General features: G+C 47.3%; 1 protein-coding gene across 14 annotated transcripts in view; it reads left to right on the forward strand.

The window, feature by feature from the left end:
- The window catches only part of LOC129713049 (paired box protein Pax-2-like), a 205,812-nt gene that overhangs the window by 165,370 nt on the left and 13,198 nt on the right, over window positions 1–27,244 (forward strand). For all 14 annotated transcript variants that reach the window (XM_055661916.1, XM_055661917.1, XM_055661920.1 and 11 more), the window contains 2 exons: window positions 4,721–4,847; window positions 24,365–24,466. In XM_055661916.1, coding sequence (XP_055517891.1) covers window positions 4,721–4,847; window positions 24,365–24,466 — 229 coding nt within the window. The remainder of the gene's footprint in view (window positions 1–4,720; window positions 4,848–24,364; window positions 24,467–27,244) is intronic.

Consider the following 27,244-nt stretch of genomic DNA (forward strand, 5'->3'; position numbering starts at 1 on the left):
CCTATTTTCTATGTTTCTATTACTTCTATGAGGTCTCCCCTCAACCTCTGATGTTCCAGAGAAAACAAGCCAAGTCTGTGCAACCTCTTCTTCGAGATAATGTGCTCTAATCTGGGCAGTGTAGGGGTTTTGCGTTTCCCTTTATTTCCCTTCGGGCCCAACTGCCCGAGTTATTCTCTCCCTTGTCAGAGGGTCAAACGGCCACCACTCCACTCGAGCGGTTTCCAAGAGAGAGAATACAACAAAAGGGATTCCCCTAGATTCTAGACCTCGGAATTATGGTGGGATATGATAAAAGGTTGAATTGACCAGAGTGTGCTGATGAGAGAAAACAGAAACCAAGGTGGACTCAAAGCAAGTCTAAAATTTACAGGCTTTATTAAACAATGAGAAATCGAATCTCACCAACACTACATAATACGTGGCTAAACTTATGCTTTAAACTAAGACCATGGACGGACAACTTTTGGGCACATCGTAAAACTTACTTTACACAATTTTACCCCCCTTTATCTTCTTAACCTCTATACTATTTCGGGAATGTCACCAGGTCACTGGGATACTTACAGTTGGGCTCGCGAATTTTTACAATTTTTACCGAGCTTCCAAACCTGTATGTCTTTGGAGAGTGGGGGAAACTGGAGCACCTGGAGAAAACCCACGTGGTCACAGCAAGAACGTACAAACTCTGTACAAAGGCACCGTAGTCAGGATGGAACCCAGGTGTCTAGCACTGTAAGGCAGCAACTCTACCGCTGCACCACCGTGCCGGCCCATTGTCACCCAACGGTAGAAGTGACAGGGAAAGACCTCCATGTCTCAGTCAGGCCTTGATATCACTGCTAACAGAACACTTCTCTCTAATCCCATGTACAACCACACATCAAGAGACACAAAGGCCTTTTCCCTAATGATGGCTAATGTTGTTTCTTATTTATGAGTGCTGCACGGATAAACCTGGTGACACTTGGCCTTTCAGCAGTGGCGGGGAAAGTATTAGAGAAAATTATGAGGGAGAGGATTTATGTTTATTAGGGATTAGTAATATTCAGTAAGGCTTTGTCAGAGGGAAATTCTACCTCATTAATTTGAAACTATAATTAGAGGAGGTGACCAAGGTAGTATCTACTGTACAGTTGTACCTAGATTTAGCTACCAAATCTGAGGAAGGACAGCATGGTGGCGCAACGGTTCACCAGACTGCTGCCCCTGTCCCACTTAGGAAACCTGAACGAAAACCTCTGGAGACTTTTGGTTTATACTCTCTAGAATTTCCGAAGATTGAGAGGTTGCAGATGGTTATAGAGGTTACAAAATTCTGGAAGGGGTAGGGAGACTGACAAAAACCTCCGGGAACCGATTGTTTGGGTGTTGGGGCAAGTCCAGGACCGTTCAGGGGTCCTAAGCTTAAGGGGCATTTCAGAGCTAGAGACCTCGGTTCGATCCTCGCTGTGGGTGCTGTCTGTCTAGAGTTTGTACGTTCTCACCGTGACCAGCGTGGGTTTTCTCTGGGTGCTTTTCTTCACGGTTTCTTCCCACACTCCAAAGACTATTAGGTTTGTAGGTTAATTTGCTTGATAAAATTGTAAATTGTCCCTAGTGTGTGTAGGATAGTATTAGTGTATGGGGATTGCTGGTTGGCACGGGCTCGAAGGGCCGAAGGGCGCTGTATCTCTAAATTAAACTAAACTAAACTAAAGGTTACACAAGAAAGCTGGAGAAACTCAGCGGGTGCAGCAGCATCTATGGAGCGAAGGAAATAGGCAACGTTTCGGCCCGAAACGTTGCCTATTTCCTTCGCTCCATAGATGCTGCTGCACCCGCTGAGTTTCTCCAGCTTTCTTGTGTAACCTTCGATTCTCCAGCATCTGCAGTTCCCTCTTAAACTAAACTAAAGATTGGAGAAGGCAGGGGTTTAGAGGTGTCTGCATGGACTTTAGGAAGACATGTACAAGGTCCTGTGTGGTAGACTGGTCCAGGTGGTTAAGGCACATGGGATCATAATGAGACATGAAAGAGAGAATCCAAAATGACTTCATGATAAGAGATGTTGGTGGTGGAAGAATGTGTCTCTGATTTGAAGTATGTGATGACTGGTGTTCCACAGGGATGGGTGCAAGGACCTTTGGAATGTAGGTAACCTACTTGGAGAGTCCCGGACTAGAGTTCATAGCCCTAAAATTAAAGGACGTTCTTTAGGAAGGAGATGAGGGGGGATGTCTTTAGTCAGAGGGTGGCCAATCTGTGGAATTCATTGCCACAGAAGGTTGTGGAGGCCAAGTCAATGGATACTTTTAAGGCAGAGATAGGAAGATTCTTGATTAATAGAAAGGTGTTAGGAGGGAGAGATAGATCAGGGTGAGATGCTTGGATGGCAGAGTAGACTTGATGGGCTGAAGGGCCTAATTCAACTCCTGTCACATGAACTTATGGGTGTGAATGTGGAGGAATCATTCATAAGTTCACAAGTTATAGAAGTAGAATTAGGCCATTCGGCCCATCGAGTCTATTCCACTGGCTTTCCATCGTGGCTGATCTCTGCCTCCTAATCCCATCTTGCTGCCTTCTCTCCATAATCCTTGACCCCCCATTCTAATCAAGAATGTGTCTATCTCCACCTTAAAAATATCCACTGGACTTGGCCTCCACAGCCCTCCGTGGCAATGAATTCCACAGATTCACCACCCTCTGACTAAAGAAGTTCCTCCTCACCTCCTTTCTAAAAGAGCGCCCTTTAATTCTGAGACTACGACCTCTGGTGTTAGACTCTCCCACCAGTGGAAACATCCTTTCCACATCCACTCTATCTATGCCTATCATTATTCTGTATGTTTCAATGATAAGTTTGCAGATGACACAAGAAATGTCGGTGTCGTGGATATCGAGGGTGAGGAAGTGAGAAATAGATCAGATAGATCGTAAAGGGCCTGTCCCACGAGTATGCGACTGCATGCGGCAAGCGCGACCTAACGTGGTCGCTTGAGCTGTACGGCCTCGCGGGGCCGGTCCCACTTCGATCGCCAGAGCCGTATGGAGTTGTGTGGAGCTGGTCCCGACATCGCGCGGGGCTCCGAAAAACGGACAGTGTTCAAAAATTCCGCCCGGCAACGGCCTGCCGGCCCGCAGCCGCCTCGATGGGCGTGCGCAGCGTCTCGACGCCATCCGTCACGCGCAAACTTCCCGTGGACTTCGCTCAAACTTCACGTCACTCACTCGACCTCCGCGCGGCCCCCGCTTCCGGTTTGGTCACGCTTGCCGCATGCAGGTCGCATGCTCCTGGGACCGGCCCTTAACTGGCACTGCATGTCACGTCGTTACTTGTGGGCGGAGCACTAAGGCAAATTCCTTGTATGTGAATACTTGGCCAATAAACTTACTTACTTATTTAGTTATAGAAAACAAGGTGCAACTTTGACAGATGGAATGTAATCATGTCACGAGTGAGCTGATGCATTTTTGGGGAAGTCAGATTGAGGGGGCACATAAACAATAAGTGGTAGGGAACCAGGAAATGGGCCAACACAGTGATGCAGAGGTAGAGTAGCTGCCTCAGGGCATCCTAGACCCGGGTATGATCCTGACTGTAGGTGCTGTTTCTACTGAGCTTGTATGTTTAGTTTTTTTAGTTTCGAGATACAGCACGGAAACAGGCCCTTCGGATCACCAGGTCTACGCCGACCAGCGATCCCCGCACATTAACACTATCCTACACCCACTAGGGACAATTTTTACATTTACCAAGCCAATTAATCTACAAACCTGTACGTCTTTGGGATGTGGGAGGAAACCGGAGATCTCGGAGAAAACCCACGCAGGTCACGGGGAGAACGTACATCTTCGTACAGACAGCACCCGTAGTTGGGATTGAACCCGGGTCTCCAGCACTGCATTCGCCGTAAGGCAGCAACTCTACCACTGCGCCACCATGACCGCCAGGGTTTTCTTCAATTTTGCTCCGATTTCCTCCCACACTCCAAAGACGTGCAGGTTTGTAGGTTAATTGGCTTCGGTAAAATTGTAAATCGTCCCGAGTGTGTGTAGGAGAGTGCTAGTGTACTGAAATCGTTGGTCGGCACGGACTTCCCAATCCTGTATCATGTCCGGCTTTTGAAATGTCAGGGAATGTCTGAAGAAGGGTCTGGATCAGACACATCACCCACCCTTTGTCTCCAGAGATTCTGACCCGCAGAGTTATTACAGGTCAGGACCCTGCTTCTGACAAATGATTGATTGACAGATACATGTGGCACAGCGGAAGAGTTGCTGCCTCATAGCGCCAGAGTCCCGGGTTCGATCCCGACTACAGGTGCTGTCTGTACGGAGTTTGCACGCTCTCCCCATGACCTGGGTGGGTTTTCTACAAGATCTTCGGTTTCCTCCCACACTCCAAATTGTACAAGTTTGTAGGTAAATGGGCTTGGTATAAAAATGTATCAAAAATTGCCCCTCTTCTGTGCAGGGTAGTGTGCGGGGATCGCAGGTCGGTGTGGACTTGGTGGGCCGAATGGCCTGTTTATCTAAACTAAACAAATACATATTCATTTGCTATCAATCTTCTCTGGGGAAAAAGAAGAACTGAGTGCTACGTTTTAATGCTGTGTAGTTTCGAGGAGGGCCGGCCCAATTTGATATTGTTAAGTCGGTTGCCTAGAATTCAAAAATGAAGTGCCGTCAATCTTCGCATCATTACACCTGCCTCTCTCTGCTGCGTCTCTTCCAGGCTAATGAGTACTCGCTCGCGGCCTTGGCCTCTGGATTAGAAGATGTTAAAAGCAGCCTATCGGCAGCTGCTACTCCTGACCTTGGCGCCAACGTTTCAGGACCCCAAAGTTACCCAGTTGTGACAGGTAAGGTGTCAATCTCATCTGTCTGTTTCACGAATAAATATGACACCAAGCATGGAGGGTCGGTCAACATGCTTATAGACTGCTCATAGAGGAATATTTCGAGATGCATTATCGCCGTGAAAAGTTTCTGATTTTTTTAAAATAATGGCTTCACAGCAAACCATGGGCGGCACGGTGGCGCAGCGGTCGAGTTGCTGCCTCACAGCCCTGGAGACCCGGGTTCAATCCTGACTACGGGTGTCGTCTGTATGGAGTTTGTATGTTCTCCCTGTGTGTGACCTGCAAGGGTTTTCTCCAGTTGCTCCGGTTTTATAGACAATAGACAATAGACAATAATAATAATCTTATTTATATAGCACATTTTTAGTCAACTTGCATTGACCCCAAAGTGCTTCACATAATTACATTACATTTACACACAGGCAAAGGTGGGTGAAGTGTCTTGCCCCAAGGACACAACGACAGTATGCACTCCAAGCGGGATTCGAACCGGCTACCTTCCGGTCACCAGCCGAACACTTAGCCCATTGCGCCATCTGTCGTCCCACAATAGGTGCAGGAGCATGGCCATTCGGCCCTTTGAGCCAGCACCACCATTCAATGTGATCATGGCTGATCATCCCCAATCAGTACCCTGTTCCTGCTTTCTCCCCATTTCCCCTGACTCCCACATTCTCCCACATTCTCCCACATTCCTTGTAGGTTGATTGGCTTCTGTAAATTGTCCCGAATGTGAAGGATAGAACGAGTGTAAGGGTGACCGTTGGTCAGCGCGGACCCACTTGTTTCCACACTGTATCTCTAAACTCTAAACTGTAAATTGGCAATAAGTTAAAGAGGTATGTGCGATTCTTTATGTACACCCAGCTGCATTAGTCCCAACCCAAAACGTCACCTTATCCATTTTCTCCAGGGATGCTGCCAGACCCGCTGAGTTACCCCAGCATTTTGTACCTATCTTTGGTACAAACCAGCATCTGCGGCTCCTTGGTTTCACAGCAACTTTTAATTCACTGATGTTACCATAGGATGGATCTTGCCTGATTTGAGGTGGAGTTTCCACAACTTCCAAACTCTATTGTGTAGGAAGGAACTGCAGATGCGGGTTTACACCGAAGATAGACACAGAATGCTGGAGTAACTCTGCGGGACAGTCCAGGACCAGAGGCCATGGCCTCAGAATAAAAGGATGTACCATTAGGAAGGAGATGAGGAGGAATGTATTTAGTGTGAGGGTGGTGAAACTGTGGAATTCATTGCCATGAACGGATGTGGAGGCCAAGGCAAACAAGGCGACCAAGGTGGTCACGGTGGCGCAGCGGTAGAGTTGCTGCCTTACAGCGAATGCAGCGCATGAGACGCAGGTTCGATCCTGACGACGGGTGCTGTCTGTACGGAGTTTGTGCGTTCTCCCCGTGACCTGCGTGGGTTTTTTCCGAGATCTTCACTTTCCTCCCACACTCCAAAGACGTGCAGGTTTGTAGGTCAATTGGCTAAGTGTCCCTAGTGGGTGTAGGATAGTGTTAATGTGCAGGGATCGCTGGTCGGTGCAGACCCGGTGGGCTGAAGGGCCTGTTTCCGTGCTGTATCCCTAAACTAAACTAAAACTAAACTAAACGATGGATACTTTTAAGGCAGAGATTGACAGATTCTTGATTCTTAGTCAGGGATGTCAGGGCTTATGGGGCGAAGAAAGGAGAATGGGGTTGAGAGAGAAAGATCGATCAACCATGATTGAATGGCAGAGTGGACATGATGGGCCAAATGGCCCAATTCTGCTCCTGGAATTTATGAACATATTAACTCAGTAAATCAGGCAGCATCTCTGGAGAAAAGGAATAGGTGACATTCCACATCGAAACCCTTCTTCAGACCAACTGGTTGAGAAAAAGACCTGATCCATTTTATGGGAGGACACCACTCTAATAATTTTTATTTCAGTTGCTAATTATCTTGCAATAGCCAGCTGGATGGATGGATCAATAGATAGCTGGATGAATGGTTTAATAGATCTATAATTGATTAGATTGATGGTTAAATGAATGGAGGGAAGAACTGCTGGATGGATGATGATTGGTAATTGGCGAAATGAAACAGGGAGATGAATAGTTGGGTCGACAGGTGAAGGTGTGGGTGGGGTGGATGAATTCACGAACAAAATGTAGAGAAGGAATAAATCAAACAGATGTAGAGATGTCTACCCAATCTATTCCGTTCATGATTTTTTACACCTCTATAAGATCACCCCATATCCTCCTGCACTCTAATGCCCATGTCCCACTTAGGAAACCTGAACAGAAACCTCTGGAGACTTTGTGCCCCGCCCAAGATTTCCGTGCGGTTCCCGGAGGTTTTTGTCAGTCTCCCTACCTGCTTCCACTACCTGCAACCTCCAGCAACCACCTGCAACCTCCGGGAACCGCACCTCCGGGAACCTTGGGTGGGGCGCAAAGTCTCCAGAGGTTTCATTTCAGGTTTCCTAAGTGGGACAGGGGCATAAGAAGTAGAGTCCTAGCCTGCTCAACCTCTCCCTATAGCTCAGTCCCTGGTAAATCTTCTCTGAGCCCTTTCCAACTTGACAACAACAGAACGGCCTGGTGGCAAGGCGATAGAGTTGCAGCCTCACAGCGCCTCTAACTCCGGTTCGATCCTGACTACGGGTGCTGTCTGTACGGACTTTGTATGTTCTCCACGTGACCGTGTGGGTTTTCTCCGAGATCTTCGGTTTCCTCCCACACCCCAAAGACGTACAGATTTTTGGGTTAATTGGCTTGATATAGATGTAAAATTATCTCTAGTGTGTATTGCCTAGTGTGTAATGTGTGGGGATTGGTGGTTGTGCAGGCTCGGTGGGCCGAAGGGCCTGTTTCCACGCTGTATCTTTAAATCAAAAAAACTAAGCCTAGATAAGGTTTCAAATGTAGATGATAGATATAGATGTGAAAATAAACTATTCATTAATTCATTCATTCATTCAGAAGCTGAAGCTGTAGCAGCATGGTTAATTTTAATGAGATCGAAACATGGAAAATAGGTGCCAGAGGAGGCCATTCGGCCCTTCGAGCCTGCCTCGCCATTCATTGTGATCATGGCTGATCATCCACAATCAGTAACCCGTGCCAGCCGTCTCCCCATATCCCTCGATTCCGCTAGCCCCTGGAGCTCTATCGAACTCTCATTTAAATTCATCCAGTGACTTGGCCTCCACTGCCCTCTGTGGCAGAGAATTCCACAAATTCACAACTCACTGGGTGAAAAAGTTTTTTCTCATCTCAGTTTTAAATGATCTCCACTTTACTATTAGACTGTGTGGCCGTTGGTTCTGGACTCCCACAACATTGGGGAACATTTTCCTGCATCTAGCTTGTCCAGTCCTTTATAATTTTATACGTTTCTATACGATACCCTCTCATCCTTCTAAATTCCAGTGAAAACAAGCCCAGTCTTTCCAATCTTTCCTCATATGACAGTCTTGGCATTACGGGGATTAACCTCGTGAGTCTACGTTGCACTGCCTCAATAGCAAGAACGTCCTTCCTCAAATTAGGAAGATGGATCTGCTTTGTCTATAAACCGCACATATTCTGTTGATGAAAGGACACAAAGTACTGGAGGAACTCAACGGGTCAGGAAGCAAACCAAATGTGAAGGAAGGTACTACAGAAGATAGACACAAAATGCTGGAGTAACTGAGCAGGTCAGGCAGCATCTCTGCGTAGATGGACAAAAAGGTCAGCATGAATGTGATGGGCCGAATGGTCCACTTCTACATTGAATGTCTCCATGCCTGTAGTGCTATGGCAAATCAAGTCTTTATTTCTCAACAACTTTCCACATATTTCCCTGTAAACCAGTTCTCCTCAAGTCTTTAAAGCTGCATTGTGACCAGGTTTGTATACAGTAGGCAATAGACAATAGGTGCAGGAGTAGGCCATTTGGCCCTTCGAGCCAGCACCGCCATTCAATGTGATCATGGCTGTTCATCCCCAATCAGTACCCCGTTCCTGCCTTCTCCCCATATCCCCTGACTCCGCTATTTTTAAGAGCCCTATCTAGCTCTCTCTTGAAAGCATCCAGAGAACCTGCCTCCACCGCCCTCTGAGGCAGAGAATTCCACAGACTCACCACTGTGAGAAAAAGTGTTTCCTCGTCTTCATTCTAAATGACTTATTCCTTATTCGTAAACTGTGGCCCCTGGTTCTGGACTCCCGCAACATCGGGAACATGTTTCCTGCCTCTAGCGTGTCCAAGCCCTTAACAATCTTATATACAGTTCATCATCTAAACCAATGCAGGCTTGTATATGTAGAGACAAGGCAATGCAGATACTGGTTGATACAGAAGGATGCAACGTACTGGAGTAACTCAGCGGGTCAGACAGCATCTCTGGAGATCATGGATAGATGATGTTTCAGGTCAAGATCCTTCTTCAGACTGAATCAGTTTCAATGAAGAAGGGTCCTAACCCTTGACGTCACCTATCCATGTTCTCCTGAGATTCAGTCTGACCTTCTGAGTTACTCCAGCACCTTACGTCCTCTCCAGGCTTGTATATGTTCTAATGTATATAGTGCATGTTGTGCAAAGGTAAGCACACAAGCAATGGAGTTTAGTGTCAGTTTGTTGCTTCTGTTCTGTCTGATATCAGATAACTCTGCACGAGAGAGAATTACAACTGGAATTGCTTACCTTTAGTTAAGGTATAGTTTAGCGATACAGCACCGAAACAGGCCCTTCAGCCCACCGAGTCCGTGCCGACCAGCGATCACCCCGCACACTGGTACTACCCTACTTACAATCTTTACCGATTAACCGACAAACCTGTAAGTCTTTGGAGTGTGGGAGGAAAACCGGAGCACCCGGACAAAACCCACACTGTCACGGGGAGAACGAATAAACTCCGTGCAGACAGCACCCAAAGTCAGGATCGAACCCGGGTCTCTGGCGCTGTGAGGCAGCAACTCTACCGCTGCGCCACTGTATTGCCCCATTCAGGTTAGGTGGGTTTTAATGGCTCATAATGGCTTTCTCCTCTTTGTCACGGGCTAGTCCCTCTCACAAACGCTGGCTACATCTAGCCTTTGGCCCGCACAAGGAAGACACTTGTCTATCTGGCTTTGTCTAGAGTAGACAAAGTGACTGGAGTAAGTGGAGTGAGCTGGCACTCAGGGGGTTAACTCAGCTGGTCAGACAATATCTCTGGACTAAAGGAATAGGTAGCAACATTGATAAGGATTCATTTTAACACTTAACTCCCCCTCCCCCCTCCCATTCCCACACTGACCTCTCTGTCCTGGGCCTCCTCCACTGTCAGAGTGAGGCCCAGTGCAAATTGGAGGAACAGCACCTCATATTCCGCTTGGGCTGCCTACACCCCAGTGGTACGAACATTGACTTCTCTAACTTCAAGTAGCCCTCTCTCTCCACCCCCTCCCCCTTCCCTGTTCTCCGACCAGTTTTACTGTCTCCGACTGCATTTTATCTCTGTACCGCCCACTCCCGTGACATCAGTCTGAAGAAGGGTCTTGACCCGAAACGTCACCCATTTCTTCTCTCCAGAGATGCTGCCGGTCCCGCTGAGTTACTCCAGCACGTTGTGTCTCTATCTGCTTTTGCATGGGTATTGAGTCTAGAAGCTGGGGCACAAAATGCTGCACTAAAATACTAGTGAAGGGTCGGAGCCCTTCTTCAGACCCAAAACGTCACCTATTCTCTTCTGTCAGAGATGCTGCCTGACCCTACCGCTGTGCCACCGTGACCACCTTGTTCGCCTTGGTTGTCTTGGCCTCCAAATCCATTCATGGCAATGAGTTCCACAGATTCACCACCCGCAGACTAAAGAAATTCCTCCTCATCTCCTTTCTAATGGTGCATCCTTTTATTCCGAGACCATGGCCTCTGGTCCTGGACTGTCCCGCTGAGTTACTCCAGCATTTTGTGTCTATCTTCACCATCAGCAGTTCCTTCCTACACACAAGGGGTTAATGTCAGTGATGCCTGGCTGTCAGTGTCGGGTTACTTTAAGAGCGTTTTATTAAAATTCACATAATTATACATGAGCCATCAGAAACAGTGACAGTAAATGCAGTCTATTTGAAGAAGGGATCTGATTAAACTCACAAATAACAGGCTGTGTCAAAGGAATTCCTAAGCTTATGATACGTGGAGTGATGGTCTGACTAACAGGTTGGGTAAGAAGAGCAAAGAAAGGGCTATTTCTTTCCCTTGCCACTGAGGTCGTTGTCATTTATGTCTCCACTTTGTGTTTAGAATTGCACCAGTCTTCATTGCAATCTCACATAAAGTGCCCAGTGACAGAAGGGCAAAGATCTTTCTCTTTTATCTTCCTGCCCCCTTGCAGCTTCAGAATGTTCTCATTCGCTTCACTTCCACCATTCGTTACTTGGAGTTTGAGCTTGAGTTTATTGTCACGTGTGGAGTGGAGTGGAAAGCTTTTTTGTTGCGTGCTAACCAGTCAGCGGTAAGCCATGATTACAATCGAGCTGTACACTGACTGCTGATAGATGATGAAGGGAATCACCTTTAAGGCCCTGTCCCACTTATGTGTCCTTGGCATGCAAATTACCCCTCCACTGAGAAGCGCGGAGGGATATGTAGTTGTGCGCGACATCGTGCGGGGCTCCGAAATTTTGGTAATGAACGAAATCTTTGCGCGCCGACGGCCTGTCGCGGAACTGACGGCCAAAGTGGGACAGGCCCAAGATCCTGCCGTGACGCTTCCTGTCTTCTCCTCATAACCAAGAGCTCTCCCAAGTTTACAAAAAATCAAACTCGGGGTGAGCACGGAGAATAAACGTAGCGGGTACGTCGGATCTCGGGGATGTCTCCTAGCGCTAACGGCAGGTACTCGGGTAGACTCGCTAACGGCAGGTAAGCACGGGAAGACTCGTGAAGATTTTTCAACATGATGAAAAATGTCCACGAGAGCCCTGAGTACCGATGAGCGGCCATTACCGTAAATCTCCGAGTTCGAATCAGGGCAAACTCGGGAGAGAGCTCTTGGAATGAACTCGTATCATGGGACAGGGCTTTAACACTATCTTACACAGACTAGAGACAATTTACATTTTTTTACACCAAGCCAATTAACCTACAAACCTGTACGTCTTTGGAATGTGGGAGGAAACCGAAGACCTTGGAGAAAACCCACGCAGGTCACGGGGAGAATGTACAAACTCCGTACAGACATGCGCCTGTAGTCAGGATCAAACCCGGGTCTCTGGCGTTATAAGACAGTAGCCAGACCTGTCGTATACATTGAGTATGAGCCTTTCCTTTCCGATAGCACTCCCTCCAGCTCTCCAAAGCGCAATGTATGAGTACATTCTCAATCCAATGAGCAGCTTAAAGAACCGTAACTAATTGTGAAATTGTTCAGTAGCTGTGAGCCCTGTGTCATCCTCCCTCCAGAGGGTGGGAACTTCGTAGTACATGCAGCAGACACAATCCAGACAGGATAATGTTTACACCTCTCAGTCAGGCTGGCTAAGGAGAGTCATTGTATTTGTGCCTGTTGTTCAAGACTCTGCCACTCCATCCCCAGTCTTCAGGACACAAGACATGTCCCTCCTTCTCCTCCCTGCTCACTAGGTGATGTGCCATGACGTCCATTTCCCCACCATTCCTTCGCCCCTTTAATGGCCTCTACCTGGACAACACTCATTTGGTCTTCTCATGGAGCGGCACGGTGGCGCAGCAGTAGAGTTGCTGCCTTAAACCCCTGTCCCACGGTACGAGTTCATTCCAAGAGCTCTCCCGAGTTTGCCCTGATTTGAACTCGGAGATTTACGGTAATGGCCACTCGTTGGTACTCGGGGCTCTCGTGGACATTTTTCATCATGTTGAAAAATCTACACGAGTCTTCCTGAGCTTACCTACCATTAGCAAGTCTTCCCGAGTACCTGCCGTTAGCGCTAAGAGACGTCCCCGAGCTCCGACGTACCCGCTCTACGTTCGTTCTCCGTGCTTACCCCGAGTTTGATTTTTTTTAAAACTCAGGAGAGCTCTTGGAATGAACTCGCACCGTGGGACAGGGCTGTTGCAGCACCAGAAGCCTGGGTTTGATCCTGACTACGGGTGCTGCCTGTACGGAGTTTGGACGTTCTCCCTGTGACCGCGTGGGTTTTCTCCGGGTGCTCCGGTTTCCTTCCACGCCCCAAAGACATGCGGGTTTGTAGGTTAATTGGCTTCTGTAAATTGTCCCTCTTGTGTTGGATAGAACTAGTTTATGGGTGATCGCTGGTCGGCACGGACTCTGTGGGCTGAAGGACCTGTTTCCGCGCTGCTTCTCGAAAGTCTAAAGGACCTTTCCTCCAACATAGACACAAAAAGCCGGGGGAACTCAGCGGGACAGGCAGCATCTCGGGAGAGAAGTAATGGTGACGTTTTGCCTTGAGAAGAAGAACATCTTCAGTCAGGCCTCTTCGGTCTGAAGAAGGGTCTCGACCCGCAACGTCACCAATGCCTTCTCTCCAGAGATGCTGCCTGTCCCGCTGAGTTATTTTGTGTCTATCTCTAGCTTTATGGTTGGCAATATTTCCCTCGTTCTTGAGTGCTATGGCTCCGATGCTTGTGGCACAGATGGCATCAGGGACTCCAACTTGGCAGTGACCCTTGGTGTTTGTGAATGAACAGTGAACTCTGTAACAGGGGGGCCAGTCGACGACAACCAGCATTGCTTACGGCCGACTCAGCTGCCTAACGCTGCAGCAATGCCAACCAACACTGACCTAGTGAAGGGCCTGGATATAGCGGATGTGGAGAGGATGTTTCCACTAGTGGGAGAGTGTCGGACCAGAGGGCACACACAGCCCCAGAATTAAAGGATGTTCATTTACGAAGGAAGTTTCTCAAGACAGAGGGTGGTGAACCTGTGGAATTCTTTGCCACAGTAGGCTGTGGAGGCCAAGTCTATGGATATTTTTAAGGCAGAGATGGATAGATTGTTGATTAGTACGGGGTTACATGGAGAAGGCAGGAGAGTGGGATTGAGAGGGAGAGATAGATCAGACATGATTGAATAGCAGAGTAGTCTTGATGGGCCTAATTCTGCTCCTATCACTCATGAACTTATGAAACTATGACCTAGAAGACACAAAGTTATTGAGTAACTCACTAGAGCAGGCGCCATGTCTGGAGAACATGAATGGGCAACGTTTTGAGTTGGGCCCTGCTTTGGACGCCATCCCGAAACGTTGCCTAAACATGTTCTCCAGAGATTCTGCCTGTTACTCCAGCACTTTGTGACTTTTTTTCGTAAGCCGGCACCTGCAGTTCCTTGTATCGTCACTGCCTCTCACGGCGGGTCACTATGTTTCAGAGCTGGTTCTCTCTGTCTAACTTTATGTCATTTAATTTACAAAATGGGACCCAATGTGAAGCATTGGCCCCTTAGTGGAGTGGTGGCATCACATAATCACTAACCCTGGTCACCCCAAACTCATGGGTTCATTATTGTCAGAGGTGCTGAGCTCATTCCCTGCTAAAAATATATTAATTGTCACTTCTAACTTCAACTAACCCTTGCATCCACTCTCTCTCCATCCCTCTCCCACCCAAGTTGCACTAGCTTCAAAGTCATCTTGTTAAGTCTCTTGTTGTTGTCTGTAACTCTTTTTCACCCAGCCCACAGCTAACAACAGCCTGTTTCCTTCATGGTTACTCTTTTGCTTATCTTCCGTTAATTTGTCCTTTATATCTCTCTATATCACCATCTATATCTCTCATTTCCCCTTTGACTCTCTGTCTGAGGAAGGGTCTCGACCCGAAATGTCACCTATAACTTTTGACCAGAGATGCTGTCTGACCTGCTGAGTTACTCTATCTAAAGTTGTGTCTATCTAAAGTGAAGTTTAGTTTATTTTAGAGATACAGCGCAGAAACAGGCCCTTCAGCCCATCGAGTCCGAGTCGTCCAGCGATCCCCATACACTAGCATTATCCTACACACTAGAGACAATTTACAATTCACAATTTTACCCAAAGCCTATTAACCTCCAAGCCTGCACGTCTTTGGGAGTGTGGGTGAAAACAGGAGCACCCGGGGGAAACCCACACGGTCACAGGGAGAACGTGCAAACTCCGTACAGGCAGCACCCGCAGTTAGGATGGAACCCGGGTCTCTGGCGCCATGAGGCAGCAACTCTACCGCTGCGCCACCGTGCCGCCGCTAATGTTATTGATTTTGTAGATGTTTCCTTGCGGGGGTTTGAATGATCAATTGAAGATGAATGACTCATGAACTGTTTATTATTGTTGCTACGAAGGCCCAGAACTCTAGAATTTGCAGCATAATTGACATTTTGTTTTGCACCACATGAGCTCAATACAGCGTGTATAAAACGGAGAAACAATTTTCAATATATGTTCAGCAGGGGAGCCTAGGTTTTGTTTCCTGACAAGACGGCTGGGCTGAAACAATTAGGCTGTCTAAATGTTCGACAGCGGGAACTCTCGCTGTTGCTAAGCAAGCATACACGGGAGAAAATAATATGTTAATACAATTAGATTTGTATTGAGGGGACCAGGATGCAGTGTATAGATGATTCAATTGTTTATAGAATGTAGAACATGGAAAAAATACCGCACAGGAGGTTCATAAGTTTATATGTTCCATGAGCAGAATTAGGCCATTCGGCCCATCGAGTCTACTCTGCCCTTCAATCATGGCTGATCTATCTTTCCCTCTCAACCCCATTCTCCTGCCTTCTCCCCATAACCCCTGACTCCCTTAAAAATCAAGAATCTGTCAATCCCCGCATTAAAAATATCATGTTAATAGGTTCTTGTGATAGGAGCAGAATTTGACCATTCGGCCCATCAAGTCTGCTCCGCCATTCAATCATGGCTGATCTATCTCTCCCTCCTAACCCCAATCTCCTGCCTTCTCCCCATAATCCCTGACACCTGTACTAATCAAGAATCTGTCAATCTTCACCTTAAAAATATCCATTGACTTGGCCTCCACAGCTGAAGGCTGTGTTAATGAATTCCTCAGATTCACCACCCTCCGACTAAAGAAATCCCTCCTCATCTCCTTTCTGAAGGTGCAGCCTTTTATTCTGAGGCTGTGACCTCTGGTCCTAGACTCTCCCACTTGTGGAAACATCCTCTCCACATCCACACTATCCAGGCCTTTCGCTATTCGGTACTTTTCAGTGAGTAAGTTCCAGTGCTGTCATATGTTTACCCATTATTCCTGGTATTCGGGTGGTAGATAGTTGGCATGGACTTGGTGGGCTGAATGGCCTGTTTCTATGTTGTGTCTCTAAACTAAACTAAATTATTCCTTATTATAAGTTGCATTATGAGGCAGCTGATTGGTGTGAGAGAGAAATTATTGCTAGGGAGAGGAAGAATGGAACAGATATGACTGAAGATTGATTGATTGATCCTTTTAATGACCATGTGGTATTATGCAATAGGGAGAGGAAGAATGGAACAGATATGACTGAAGATTGATTGATTGATTGATTGATTGATTGATTCTTTTAATGACGAGCTACACAGCCAGGCTGGTGGAATTTGTTATGCCAATGCAGCACATAAAAAAAAGAATACAAACATGACAATACTAAAGAACTTTAACATGGTTCCCATTATGAGGGAAGGCACAAAGTCCAGTCCCCGACCCCAGTTCCCCCATAGTCGGGCCAATTGAGGCCTCCACAGTTGCCTCTACGGAGGCCCGATGTTCCAGGCCGTTCTTGCCGGGTGATGTTGTTCCGGCGTCGGGAGAGTCCTCTCAGCGGCCTGGGAACCCTGGAAACGGCCGCCTCCTTACTCGAGACCGTGGCTTCCGGAGCCGACAAGGCCGCGCCGAATGGAGCTCAACTGGCAATCTCATCGAGAGATTCCACGCTCCCGATGGAAAGTTCAGCACCGCCGCCCGCAGCCGCTCCACAGACCCGCAGCTCCGCAACGGACCCAGCTCACCGCAGTTCCAGCTCAGCGACCCAGGCAAGGCACCGCCCGCCCCGCAATGGCGCTCCAGCGCTGCACCGACCGCCATCCTCAGACCCGCAGCTCCGCCGATGCCGGTGCCGCCGCCGCCGCCGAGGTTCTGGGCGGTCCCCTCAGGAAACGCCGCTCCAGGCCCGCTGTTAGGCCGCGAGGACGGGTCGAGAGTGCAGCCCGGAGAAAAGCTGCATCTCCGACCTGGTAGGGACCCTGAAAATTAGTCCCCCCCCCCTCACACCCCCCCACACTTAAAAAAAGCTAGAACTAAAACAAAACACTAAACTAACTAAAAATAAGAAAAAAAAGATGAAAGGACAGGACAGCTGCTGGCTGGACAACCATACACAAGACAGCGCCCCATATTCTTTTCACACAAAGTGCTGGAGTAACTCAGCGGGACAGGCAGCAGCATCTCTGGAGAGATGGAATGGGTGACGTTTTGGGTCGAGACCCTTCTTCCGTGTTTATCTGCAATTTAAACCAGCATCTGCAGTTCCTTCCTACATGGAACTGATATGATTGTTCTACTTACTAGCATGGATCCGAAGGGCCAAATGGCCTCCATCTCTCTTTTAATCATTCCATTTCTTTTAGCTACTGTTATCACTGTAAATTCTATTCTCCTCCCTTTGATATCTCTGGCCCTTTAAAATGAATGTGTCTGTTTCGCGACTGCGGTTATTAATATTTGAAAGCAAAGAGAACTGTTTAGTTTTATTTTGGTTTAGAGATACAGCACGGAAGCAGGCCCTTAGGCCCATCCAATCCGCACTGACCAGCGATCCCCGCACACTAACACTACTCTACACACACTAGGGACAATTTACATTTACACCGAGCCAATTAACCTGCGTCTTTGGAGTGTGGGAGGAAACCGAAGATCTTGGAGTAAAACCTACGTGGGTCACGGGGAGAGCGTACAAACTCCGTACAGGCAGCACCCGTAGTCTGGATCGAACCCGGGTCTCTGGCGCTGTAATTCAGCAACTGTACCATTGCAGCTCTGTGCAACAGTTCTTGTGCGTACATTTAAAATCAGTTTTGCTGTAAAACCTAATACATTTGGTAGTTTTCAGTCAAATCGTCTTGTGAACATTGCGTAAAATCCCATCCAGAAGCTGGAATGTTAATAGCTACATAGTGTACTAACCTGACTCTGATAAATCAGTACTGGCTGCCAAGTCACACATGGATAGCAGTTATTACATTATTGCAAAGCCAAGCTAATGTCCCATTGTATACATTAGACTTTAGACCTTCGAGATACTGCATGGAAACAGGCCCGCCAAGTCCGTGCCGACCAGCGATCACCCATACACTAGTTCTATCCTACACACTAGAAGCACTTTTATCAAAGCCATTTAACCTGCAAACCCGCATGTCATTAGAGTGTGGAAGGAAACCGGAGCACCCGGAGAAAACCCACGTGGTCACAGGGAGAACATACAAACTCTGTACAGACAGCACTTGTAGCCAGGGTTGAACTGGGGTCCCCGGTGCTCTAAGGCAGCAACTTTGACGCTGCACCGCCGTGCCACCCTGGTGTAGAGTCTGGTATCTGAACAGAGCAAAGTTAATTTGAAGAGTTTGATTGTTTGCGACAACAGGAATATTGTGTTACAATACTGGAGCCCGGTCTAGAGCTCAATAGTTCGATGGTTCAATAAGGCTTGTCGGTCAGCGGAACTGGGAGAGAACTGGAGACGATCTCGGCCGCGAGGAGCAAGGGGGTGATCCGGGGTAATGCCCCCAGTGCCTTCAAGGTCATGACACAGAGATGGCCAGGAGAGGAGAGGGACGTTGGTTGGCGGGAACTGCTCTAGTACATCAAGCGCGTGGGCCGACCGGATTTTGGAGGCTGAATAATGGAACCAAAAATGGTGGCGCCCGCATGTGCAATATATCCAAAAATAATTTGACTGTACAGTTAGTCGTATACGGGGGAAACTCCATCCACCGTGGAGAAGATAATAGCTCTTCTCATGGTGGGCCTCCTAACATTAGTGGAGATTAAAGTAGTGACCCTGGATTAAACCGGGATAGACTGGTGGTGACAGAGAACCATCTTTGGTTTCAGTAAAAACAAACTTGTAAACAAGGATTCCACTGAAGCTTTTAAGATTAAAGCCAGTGATGTTCCCATCCTGTGTTGCGATCCTGTGTTGGGGAATGTGAGGGAGAGGGAATCCCACTCACCTCTGATGCATGCTGTTAGCAGACAGGGTTAAATGGTGAGGTTGGCTTGGAATTGGTAGCTAAAAAGCGCAGGAGGATGATACCTAAAGCCAACGTTCGTGGTGAAAAGACGAGGGCTTCCGCAGTAAGCCTTTGGTCACGGGCACCAAATCTTTCCTTAGATTGTCGTCCATTTTCCATTCCATCTCTTCGGGAACTTTGCCCCCAAGGGCCCAATGCGACGCACTTAGTTTCCCATTTACAATGGGACTGCTGCGCAACTCTGCTCTGCAACACTTGCCAGTATAACACTTTACAGACGGCGGAAGGCAGGGCTGAGGCAAAGCTGGGCGTGAACGAAGAATGAATACTGTATTATCACATGTGACAAGTCTGTGGAATTCTCTGCCTCAGAGGGCGGTGGAGGCCGGTTCTCTGGATGCTTTCAAGAGAAAGCTAGATAGGGCTCTTAAAGATAGCGGAGTCAGGAGATATGGGGAGAAGGCAGGAACGGGGTACTGGTTAGGGATGATCAGCCATGATCACATTGAATGGCGGTGCTGGCTCGAAGGGCCTGCACCAATTGTCTATTGTCTATTGTCTATAAGTCACAGTGGAATTCTTTGCAAAGTATGCAAATAGTCGCTATATAAAGGGCACTTACAAAGTTATAAAGTACCTCCGTGCCCGATCATCATTGTTCTCGCTCCCCCTCCCCCTCACTCACGGTGCTCTTCCCACATCGGGTCCTCCTTTGCTCCTTCCTCAGGCAGGGTCATCCTCACTGCCACGTGGTCCATCCCCGCAAAGAACCAGAATTGGGGCAGCTCGGAGATCCAGGAGGGTTTTGTGCTGGAGGAAGCTACAGTGATAGATAGGGTCAGGCTGTGGAGAGCTTAGCTTGCTTTAGTTTAGTTTAGTTTAGTTTAGTGTGAAGAGAGTCAAGTCCAGAGTGTTTTATTGTCATGTGTCCCAGATAGAACAATGAGATTCTTACTTGCAGCAGCACAACACAATATGTAAACATAGTACTATGTAAACAATATAATAAAAGAGAGAGAAAAAAAAGTTGTGTGTGTATATATATACACATTTCTTTAGTAAAAGTTGAGATCACTGTCATACAAAGCATTGTAAGACACCGTGCCTGTTGATGTTTTCAATGTTGATGATGATGATATATATACACATACACATAGACCATCTCTGACCCCTCTCACCCTGGCCACAAACTCTTTGAATCACTTCCCTCTGGAAGGCGACTCCGGACTGTCAAAGCTGCCACAGCCAGACATAAAAAACAGTTTTTATCCACGAGTAGTTGCTCTACTCAACAGCCAAATATCTGCAGCCTCCCTTTGATCTGGTATTTTGTTGGTTCACATGCTTGATCAATGGTATTTTATCATTAATGTTTTATTATTATTAATGTTCAGTGTTTTCTGAGTCATTCGTAACTGTCACTGTATGTCATGTTGTTACTTGTGGGCGGAGCACCAAGGCAAATTCCTTGTATGTGAATACTTGGCCAATAAACTTACTTACTTACTTACTCACAAATACACACATATATAGATAATATTATATATATATACACACACACAAATATGTACACACACAAAACAACCAATAATAGTGTAATAATAACAACAATAGTCTATGTAGTTCAGAGCTTATTTGAGGTTGTAGTGTTTAATAGCCTGATGGTGTAGGGAAGAATCTGTTTCTGAACCTTGACGTTACAGTTTTCAGGCTCCTGTTCCTTCTTCCCAATGGCAGGGGTGAAATGAGAGCGTGGCCAGGGTGGTGTGGGTCTCTGATGATGCCGGCTGCCTTTTTGAGACTTCAAAAGTTGGTTTAGTTTAGTTTAGTTTAGTCGAACTAAACTAATGCTTTCTCCTTTCAGTGCAGTAACAGCTGACTGTTTCTCTCTGTCCCACTCTTTTCCATTCTACACTCCATCTGCTGTTTTCCTCATCATTCTATGCAAGATCTACGTAGATGTGACTCTGATCTCCTCATTATGCATTCACTCCTTCCTTCAACTGGGTGATTCGCATGATCCAGCCACCAGCAACTCTTTCAGAACTAACTGTTTGAGTTTAGTTTAGTTTAGTGTAGTTTGGAGATACAGCGCGGAAACAGGCCCTTCAGCCCATCGAGTCCATCCACACGGACCATCGATCCCCGCACACCAACACTATCCAACACACACTGGGGTCAATTTACATTTTCAACCTGCAAACCTGCGCGTCTTTGGATTGTGGGAGGAAACCGGAGCACCCGGAGAAAACCCACGCAGGTCATGGAGAGAACGTGCAAACTCCATACAGACAGCACCCGTAGTCAGGATCGAACCCAGGTGTCTGGCGCTGTGAGGCAGCAACTCTAGCGCTGCGCCACCGTGTTGTCCATCGCTATACCTTCGAAACATGTCCTGCAATTCAAGCAACTGCACTATTTAAAATGAAGTCTGATATATTTGTTTTATAAAATAATAATAATAATAATAATAATAATAATAATAATAATAATAATAATAATAATAATAATAATAATAATGTTTTGTTTATAGGGACAGTGCATATTAATTAACATTTTGCATGTAAATATTATACTGAATGTTGAGCGGAGACCTGATAGAAGTATATAAAATTATGAGATTTGCCTAGATTGCAGAAACAGTCGAGACCTTTTTCCCAGAGTGGAAACGTCAATGCTTAGAGGGCATAATTTTGAGGTCAGAGGAGCAAAGTTTAAGTTATGGAAACAAGGAACTGCAAATGTTGGTTTTCAAACAAAGGATACAGTGATGAAGCAACTCAGTGGGTCAGGCAGCAACTCTGGAGAACATGGATAGGTAATGCTTTGGGTTGAGACCCTTCTTCAGACTGATCGTGAGGGAGTGGGAGTTCGAAGAGAGGAAAGGAATGGCAATGCGTGGCAGGTGAACACAGGTGAGGGGGGTTATTGGGCTGATGGGTGGACAAAATACTGAGATGACAACAAGGTGTGAAACAAAAGGGTTTAGCTGACAATTAGTTAGTTTAGAAATTAAATAAACTATTAAACAAAGTAATATTCTGTGAATGTGCTAAAATCACTTCACAAAAGTTATGCATTTCAAAACAAATGATATTTCAAATATTTTAGTTAAAGATAAGTCTGATTATTCTTTGAAACACGAGGGCCTGCAGCTGTTGGAATCCTGAGCATAAAACAGACTGAAGGGACTCTGGGTCAGGCAGCATCAATAGGAAGGAGGGTCCCAAACCAAAACATCAGTGATCCACTTCCCTCCACAGATGCTGCCTGACCCACTGAGTCCATCCAGTATCTTGTTTTCTTGTTTCATTATTCCTGACTTGCACCTGCTGGCTGGGCTCCTGATGGATATACTGCAGGTGCACGTGTGCGTACGTGTGTGTGTGTGTGTGCGTGTGTGTGTGTGTGTGTGTGTGTGTGTGTGTGTGTGTGTGTGTGTGTGTGTGTGTGTGTGTGTGTGTGTGTGTGTGTGTGTGTGGGAATGTGTGTGTGTGTGTGTGTGTGTGTGTATGTGTGTGAGTGTGTGTGTGTGTATATGTGTGTGTGAGTGTGTGTGTGTGTGCACATGCTTGTGTGTGTACTCACATTTGTTTGTGTGCACATACTGTGTGTGTGTGTGTGCGTTCGTACACCTGATTGATGTAGGTGCCCGTGTGTGTGCGCACCACATGTGTATTTGTGTGTGTGTGTGTGTGTGCGTGTGCACTGCAGATGTGTGTGCACATGTGTGCATGTGAAGTGTGTGTAATCATGTGTGCCCACACATCTGTACATGTGAATCTGTGTCTCCATGCATGTGTATGGGTCTGTGCACGCGTGTGCATGTGGCGGGATACATATGTGTATCGACATGCTTGAACTGATCTTACTCGAAACGTTACCTGTGGATGAAGAGGCGTTTCACCCTGACTGTGGCTCTGAATATGATCTGCTAAGTGTTTTATGAAGTGGGCAAGATAATAAAGTATTTGTAATTCATTAATCAGCAGTGTAATTATTGGTCAGCTTATCATATTTCATCCTGGTATCTTCATTGGTCCTTCTACTGCACTGGGTAATAGATTACAGAGACTCAGTCTATTGTCAGGGTCAGTGTGCTGAGTAATAGGACTGGGGTTAGAGTGCTGACAGATTATATCAACATAGCAAGCCGAGATAGACACAAAAAGCTGGAGTAACTCAGCGGGACAGGCAGCATCTCTGGATGGAAGGAATGGGTGACGTTTCAGGTCGAGACCCAACGACACGTCACCCATTCCTTCTCTCCAGAGATGCTGCCTGTCCCTCTGAGTTACTCCAGCTTTTTGTGTCTATCTTCAGTGTAAACCAGCATCTGCAGTTCCTTCCTGCACAGAGCAAACAGAGACACACACTCGTACATATCTACATAATACACACAACAGTTCAGGACAGGGTAGACCTTTCAACCCCCAATGTTTCACCCATGTGAATCTGTGGAATTCAGATTCAGATTCAGATTCAATTTTAATTGTCATTGTCAGTGTACAGTACAGAGACAACGAAATGCATTAGACAACGAAATGCATTCTCTGGAATTATCTGCCACAGAAGGCAGTGGTGGCCAATTCACTGGATGTTTTCAAGAGAGAATAAGATTTAGCTCTTAGGGCTAACGGAATCAAGGGATATGGGGAAATAACAGGAACAGGGTACTTATTTTTGATGATCAGCCATGATCATATTGAATGGTGGTGCAGGCTCGAAGGGCCGAATGGCCTACTCCTGCACCTATTTTCCATGTTTCTATGTTTCTATAAACACATCATTGTTCATTGGACTGTTTGTTCTCTCAAGTGCCACAGTGCACCCATCTTACACTGAAGATGTATGGCAGCACGGTGGCGCAGCGGTAGAGTTGCTGCCACACTGCACCAGAGACCCGGGTTCGATCCTGACTACGGATGCTGTCTGTATGGAGTTTGTACATATTCTCCCTGTGACTAAGTGGTTTTCTCCGGGTGCTCCAGTTTCCGGATATCTGGCAGTGCATTTGCTGTAAGGCAGTAACTCTACCGCTGCGCCACCGTGACCGCCTTAAAAATCTAGTCTATAGTCTAAAGTCTGTCTATACTCTATAATCTAAAGTCTATTGTCTATAGTCTATAGTCCATAGTCTAGTCTATAGGCCAAAATATAGTTTGTAGTGCAAAAGCTGTCATCTATAGTTTAATGTCTAAAGTCTAAAGTCTGTAGTTGATAGTCTACAGTCTAGTCTATAGTCTAAAGTCTGCAGTCTAGACTCTGAAGCCTACAAGCTAAAGTCTATAGTCTAAATTGTAAAGTGTGTTTGTTTTTCAGGCCGAGATATGGCGAGTACAACTCTACCTGGCTACCCTCCGCATGTTCCCCCGACTGGACAGGGAAGCTACTCAACTTCCACATTGGCCGGCATGGTACCAGGTAACCTCAGGCTCATTGTCGTTCTGTACCTCCAGGGTGAAGGGGAGGAAGAGGTCAAAGCATCTTCCCTCCCTGGGTCAGCGGGTCGTGGCTCAGAGTGCGATGCAGTTGGCTGTAGTATCTGGGGCTGGTGGTGGGACTGACTGAGGACAAAATCACAGTACATGGGGGTGGGGGGATTGTAGACATGCTCGCTGGTGTGATGTTTGTCTAGTCTGAAGAAGACAGCACAGTGCCGCAACTGGTAGAGTCACCACCTCACAATGCCAGCGACCCGGGTTCACTCCCTTAGCTTTGTTTAGCTTTGTTTAAAGACACACCGTGGAAACAGCCCATTCGACCGACCGAGGCCGCGCCGACCAGCGATTACCCCGCACGCTAACGTTATCCTACACATACTGGGAACAATTTACTATTTTTGCCGAAGCCAATTATGCTTCAAACCTGTATGTCTTTGGAGAGTGGGAGTGAACTGGAGAAAACCCACGTGGTCAAAAGGAAAATGTACCAACTCTGTACAGACAGCACCCGTGGTCAGGATCGAACCCGGGTCCCTGGCGCTGTAAGGCAGCAACTCTACCGCTGCGCCACCGTGCCGCCCTGTTGTGGTATCTGGGGCTGGTGGAAGGAGTGGCTGAAGACAACATCAGAGTACATTGAGGGTTGTAGGCATGCCAGCTTGTGCCATGTCTGAAGAAGGTGACACAGTGGTGCAGCAGTGGAGCCACTGCCTAACAGCGCCAGAGACCCAGGTTCAATCCTGATATCGGGTGCTGTCTGCGTGGCGTCTGCACGTTCTCCCTGCGACCGCGTGGGTTTCCTCCGGGTGCTCCAGTTCCTTCCCACAAGCCAAAGGCGTGTGTGGGTTTGCAGGTTAATTGGCCGCAGTAAATTGCCCCCTAGTGTGTGTAGAGATACGATGTGAAAGTCGGGATAACATAGAACTAGCGTGAATGGGTCATTGAAGGTCAGAATGGACTCGATGGGCCGAAGGGCCAGTTTTCATGCTGGAGGTAAGGGCCCTGACCTGAACTGTAGCAGAGTGAAGGAGACCCCCGACCCGAAATGTCACCTATCTATGTTCCCCGGAGATGATGCCTGACCCGCTGAAATTCCTCCAGATGTGTAGACTCCACAGAGACAGCACCGAGATCAGGATTGAGCCCGGGTCTCTGGTGTTGCAATGTGGCGGCTCTACCAGCTGCAGCACTGTGCTGTCTTCTTCAGACTAAACAAACATCACACCAACAGGCATGTCTACAATCCCCCCATGTACTGTGATGTTGGCCTCAGCCAGGGTCTCGACCCGAAACATCACCCATTTCCTTCTCTCCAGAGATGCTGCCTTCCCCGCTGAGTTACTCCAGCTTTTTGTGTCTACCGTCTGTGTGAAAATCAAATACCCCTCAGGTTCCTATTAAATCTATGCCTTCTCCTCTTAGACCTAGGCACTCTAGTTAGAGATCCAGTACGGAAACAGGTCCTTCAGCCCACCGGGTCCGCGCCGACCAGCGATCAGCGATCCCCGCACATTAACACCATCCTACACACACTAGGGACAATGTTTACATTTACCAAGCCAATTAACCTACAAACCTGTACGTCTTTGGAGTGTGGGAGGAAACCGAAGATCTCGGAGAAAACCCACGCAGGTCACGGGGAGAACGTACAGACAGCACCCGTAGTCGGGATCAAACCCGGATCTCAGGCGCTGCATTCGCTGTAAGGCACTGTGACCGCAGTTCTTGATTCCTCCACGCGAGGATAAAAGGCCTCTGTGCGTTCACCCGATCTGTTCACCTCAAGACCTTCTGCCCTCATGCTTCTTGTTGGTAGAGTTGGGTCTTGGAGGGCCAGGCAGTATCTCTGGAGAAAAGAATAGATAACGTTTCGGGTCGAGGTCCTTCTTCGGACAAGGTTTGGGAGTTGCTTGTTGGGCAGTCCGAGCAAGTAACTGAGGTATGGTTTGTGGGTGACCAGCGGTGGAGAGAGTGAACTTTGGTCGTGGTGGGTGGGTTATCAGTCAAGTAAGCTGCTTGTTTCTCAGTGATGCTTGAAGTCCTTGAGAGATGTTGGTTTCCCCGTCATGCAGGCAAGTGCAGAATACTCCATCACACTTTTATCATGTGCCTTGTAGATGGTGGAGAAGACCTTAGGAAAGGAGGACGTCTTTGACCAGTTTAGTTTTTAAGATTTGAGATGCAGCACGGAAACAGGCCCTTCGGCCCACCGAGTCCGCTCCAACCAGCGATCCCTGCACACTTAACACAACCCTATACACTCTGGGGACAATTTTACATTCATACCAAGCCAAATTGCCTATAAAACCTGTACGTCTTTGGAGTGTGGGAGGAAACCGAAGGTCTCGGAGAAAACCCACGCAGGTCACAGGGAGAACGTACAAACTTTATACAGACAGCGCCCATAGTCAGGATCGAACCCGGGTCTCTGGCGCTGTAAGGCAGCAACTCTATAGCCTCTTGTGTGGCCTCTTTGATTTTAGTTTAGTTTAGTTTATTATTGTTTATTGTTCAGCTAATTTAATAAACTTATAACTAAAAAGGGCGGCACGGCGGCGCATCGGTAGAGTTGCTACCTCACAGCACCAGACACCCAGGTTCGATCCTGACTACGGGTGCTGTCTGTAGGGAGTTTGTACGTTCTCCACGTGACCTGCGTGGGTTTTCTCCGAGATCTTCAGTTGCCTCCCTCATGCCAAAGACGTGCAGGTTTGTAGGTTAATTGGCTTGGTGTAAATGTAAATTGTCCCTAGTGTGT

The sequence above is a fragment of the Leucoraja erinacea genome, chromosome 34, assembly GCF_028641065.1.
Source record: "Leucoraja erinacea ecotype New England chromosome 34, Leri_hhj_1, whole genome shotgun sequence".
Classification (NCBI taxonomy): domain Eukaryota; kingdom Metazoa; phylum Chordata; class Chondrichthyes; order Rajiformes; family Rajidae; genus Leucoraja; species Leucoraja erinaceus.